This window comes from Aulonocara sp. 'chitande type north' Nkhata Bay, linkage group LG12, assembly GCF_057382095.1.
Source record: "Aulonocara sp. 'chitande type north' Nkhata Bay isolate Kocher_YH1m ecotype deep benthic linkage group LG12, A_spYH_male_GT1.1, whole genome shotgun sequence".
In the NCBI taxonomy this organism is placed as follows: domain Eukaryota; kingdom Metazoa; phylum Chordata; class Actinopteri; order Cichliformes; family Cichlidae; genus Aulonocara; species Aulonocara sp. 'chitande type north' Nkhata Bay.
This window is the reverse complement of record NC_141355.1, coordinates 36221565-36225891: the sequence shown is the minus strand read 5'-3', so window position 1 is coordinate 36225891 and position 4327 is coordinate 36221565. Positions and strand designations below refer to the sequence as shown.

Sequence of the window (4327 nt, the reverse complement as noted above, 5' to 3'; positions counted from 1 at the left end):
TTCTCGCAATGTTAATGTTAATTAATTTACATTTATGTAAAGCCTGATTAGTAATAGCGAAATCTTCAGGGTTATTGCAGCTTATCCTTAGAAACACTTTTCATAAGTCCCCAACTGTTTATCGGTGTAAAACTGATATAAAGCCATATAACTTAGGAGCTACAATTCTACCATGATTGTGGATTTTCAACATACAGAAAGGACCACATGAAGATGAAACTCATCATGTCATGTTTGACCTCTGACCTCTCCTTCAAGGTCAATAGATTTATCTGAGGGTCAAACTGTTTATATACAAAATACAATACTATTGCCTTAAAAGTAAATACTTCCCAAAGAATAGTGCTTTGTGTTTTTATGTTTAAAGAAAACTTTTGAAAACTTTGTTGCCGAAATTATAATTTTAATGACAACAAATCAAAGCCAGGATTTTAAACCTCCCACACAGTCCCGAACCCACCATCACCACCACCCACACCCGCTGCAGGCAATAAAATGTCATTTTTAAGTCTTTTTGTCAGTTCTTTATTCTTATCTTTTTTTATATAAAAAAACAAAAATCCAAATTACAACATAAATTGAAGTCATAGCACCCTAGTGCTAGAGTGACAAAAACCATCCTAACCAACATGCTAAAATCATCCATTTTTAATCAAACAGTACAAATACATGTTTCTTAAGTAAGATATGGTAACACTAACAGATACAAAACATATAAAAGTTCAAATCTGTGCATCAATACTGCAGTATTTCATTTTCTTCAATACATTCTTTAAAATGGTAAGACAGCGCATTAATACTATCAGGTATAAAAGGTCACATTTCGATCATGGTATTTTGTATATGTTGTAATTTTTTTTCCCTTAAACACTAAAAATAAATGAAACTGCAAAAAGGTTCAATACAAAACAAAAAGACAGTGACATAAACAATGGAAGGTGGGTCAGCCTTCCTCCGGTAATTCACAGCTTGATGACTGAAGGCATCGATATGCCACGAAACGTGATCAGAAGCTAGAAACAGTGGTTGGCTCAGCAGTTGGGAGGCCCTTTTTCCTGTAATCAAAACAAAAGGATGGAGTCAGAATAGCTGGAATAACCAATAACAATCATACAAATCAGAAAGCAGTGACAGATACAGTAAACTAGTATGTGTTTTCCTTCCTTTAGACACAATAAATATACATAGGAGTGAAAAAAATACTGTTTGTTTCCAGGTAGCTAAGATAGATAAATGTAGCATCAAAATTCATTGAAAACAGCAACTCAGTTAAAAAGATATTCTCAGCAAGTTAGGTAAACGTTATTTATGTCGGGTCTATTAAATGTGATTATATGTGTTGTAGGTGATAAAGCTCCTTACTTTTGCAGAGTGTTGAGAAGGCCTGGAAACCACTTGGCCTCTGGATCGACACAAATCCTGTTACCATTCCTCACGGTGATGCTGTGAAGAAATTAAAAATGGAGAAATTAGCACATTGCACACATTTGATTAAACCTGACACAGACTTAAAAGTAAGAAATCGAAGCACAACTTTCCTTTTTGCTTTCAGTTTACAGATCTGTGTGCCAAAATGACACCAGACACCAGACCAGTGAGAGTTATAATAGAGTTGCCAGGGGCTCTATTGAGTGTTTCAACTTCCTATTATAAACTTTCACCTAAAGCTTCAGGAAAACATTAGATTAGCACAGTACATGTGAATTATTAGCTAAAATGTACTCATAACTTTCCCGCTCTGGCTTTGTAGCTAATACCAAAGAGTATTTCAAATTGATGCTCTTTTTAAATTTACCCTGCAGCCCACTGAGAATCTGTGCAACCCAGTGCTCCAGATCAGTGCAAGTACTCACGTGATTTCAGTTCGGGGGCAGTGTCCTGAGGCAGGAGTCACCTCTATCTTCTTGACTGCTCTAGGAGGAATAGGATTCGCGACCGTCTGCCTACAGCGGCAGGTGTTAATGGTAAAACCTGTAAAAAAGGATTTAGTTATTATTTTAGTCTTTAGTAGATTAAACCAGTCTGACTTTGTTAAGGCTCAAAATTACTATGCATCTATATATGTTTGTACAAATCTTGCAACTTTCAGTCCCATTTCAAAGTTTTTCAAAGCACTAAGATGCAGCTGAAAGCCCCAGAGAAGCCAGTAAATGGATCTGTTGCTCTGTCTTTAAGGTCAGGTATTACCCTTGACACTCAAAACAAGTGTCACGGGTAATACCTACAACCTACTTAAAAAGCTTGTTTTTTTATTGTACTGTACTTTAATGCATTTAAAAAAAACCAGAATAAATAAACTATGACATCATGTGAACCAAGACAAGATAAAATACATTTAAAGACGATAAATATGAATAAAATAATGCCCTCAAAATCAAATGGCATATTTTGGCTGCCCTCCTGTGAGATACCAAAATGTACAAATATTTTTAATTAAAGCAATAATGTTTTCTTACCATGCAGAGACGCGATGCAACAGCAGAAAGTCAGAGCGACCAGCAGGAGCAGTGGCTTGTTCATCTTCGTGATGGTTGTTTTGATCTTTGAGGACCAGTGAGGATGCAAGAGTGAAAGTCTGAGAGTGAATGAAGTCGAGTGTGGGTTTATAAAGCTGAAAAAGAGGAAGTAAGGAGGGAAACTCTGTGGCGGTTTTTTTTTGTAGTTTTTGCTGACTGAGCTAAATATGGCAAACACCGCATTTCATCACCACTTACAATATAAAAAACTGAGTCATAAAATAAAATTATAAATATAATTTCATATTGTTATATAATAACATTTTATTATTGTATTTAGGGTTATATCTAAATGTAAATGTAGTGTACAATTAATATTGGATTTCTTTGATTACTAGATGTTGGCTCCAAATTTAAGGCTGGAGGTAAAACTCAGACACCTCATCAGTCTAATAGTGCTGGATTGGACATCCCTGAGATTTTGGTCCACATTGACACAATAGCATCACACAGTTGCTGCAGGCTTATCAGCTGCACAAGATCTACCATTCTTCCATATCCCAAAGGTGCTCTACTGGATTGAGATCAGGTGACTGTGGAGGCCAGCTGAGTACAGTGAACTCACTGTGATGTTCAAGAAACCCGTTTGAGATGATCTCAGCTTTGTGACATGGTGAGACAGAAGCAGCGATCAGAAGATGGGCACAGTGTGGTCATAAAGACATGGACATGGTCAGAAACAGCACTCGTGTTATTTAAACTAAAAATAAATATCCCCTACACCATTAAACCATTACTACCAGCTTTGACTATTGATACAGGCAGGATGGATCTGTGCTTTCAAGCAACATTTTCCAGTCAGGGTCCAGTCAGGGAAGGTGCACAGCAATCCAAAAGAAACAACAAACAGAATCCAGGCAGGAAGACTCACAAGAAAGGGTTTCAGACAAAAGGGGAAGATGGCACTATTTATACTCTATACATACAAATAAATGAGACATAGGTGCACACAATGGACACAATCACAGGGGAGGGAAAAGTACACACAAAGCACAAGACACAAAGGAGTACCGAAAAAAAACAGGGAGCAACTAATACAAAGATTAAACACACACCTACGTATTGCAAGTTTACACTATGGGAAGGCTTGAAAACTTGTACTAGAGAGTCAAAAACTAAAAACATGAAATGAACTTAAGTTTCTCTCATGTGACTGGATAATTAGACGTTTGTGTTATTGAACAGGTGCAAACAAAGCAATTCGTGTATATTAGCAAATATCCTTTGAAGTTATTCTGGAAAAGGAAAAGGATGGTGTCAGACAAACTGCATTTTCTCTGTTCAGGCTCAGCTCTCTTATATTCACCATAGTGCACTTTGAACCCACAACCAAGGGAATTGTGACCCATTTGGCTTTCACGGCATTAACACAAAATATTAATTGGTTCAGCGATCAGATGTTTGCTTCATAGCTGTAAAAATGACCAATCAGTTACAGCAGGTACAACCAAACATGCACTGGGTGGAGGGCCAGCAGGCCAAAAAACATATACTAAGGTGGTGCATCATGGCTTTTCTTTAGGAAGGCATGGATATAAAACTGATGACTGGACAGTTCTGTAAACTGCAACTGTTGTGGTCAAGATTCGTGGAAATTCAGGCCAGAACAGATTTAGTATTGGTACTTCACACTGGGTTTAACCTGCCTGGAATCAGGAACAGAAAATACAACACTGGTGCTTAAGAACAACTAGACTTGGCACAGCAGCACTTCTGTATTTGCCTCTGAGGGGCTGCTAACCACTTCCTCTTCTGTCAAGTTATTAAATGGGGGATCTTGTCTCTGACCCTAAAATTAGACTGTGCTTCTC

At 37.3% G+C, this 4327-nt stretch overlaps 1 protein-coding gene across 1 annotated transcript; it reads right to left on the bottom strand.

Moving 5' to 3' along the window:
- Positions 1-507: 507 nt before the first annotated feature.
- On the bottom strand, positions 508-2560 carry LOC147318010 (C-X-C motif chemokine 10-like). The gene is made up of 4 exons (XM_086313005.1): positions 2457-2560; positions 1854-1971; positions 1363-1443; positions 508-1055 (listed from the first exon to the last, which is right to left on the bottom strand). Exons 1-4 carry the CDS (start codon positions 2518-2520, stop codon positions 1007-1009), a joined length of 312 nt encoding a protein of 103 aa, XP_086169131.1. The 5' UTR covers positions 2521-2560; the 3' UTR covers positions 508-1006.
- Between the last annotated feature and the right edge of the window lie 1767 nt (positions 2561-4327).

Excerpts from the sequence above, each read along its gene's own strand:
- LOC147318010 (XM_086313005.1), bottom strand. The coding sequence starts at position 2,520 with ATGAACAAGCCACTGCTCCTGCTGGTCGCTCTGACTTTCTGCTGTTGC. Across the intron at positions 1,972-2,456 it reads TTGCATCGCGTCTCTGCATG|GTTTTACCATTAACACCTGC; the intron begins GTAAGAAAACAT and ends CCTTTTTTACAG. Across the intron at positions 1,056-1,362 it reads CTTCTCAACACTCTGCAAAA|GAAAAAGGGCCTCCCAACTG; the intron begins GTAAGGAGCTTT and ends TTTTGATTACAG.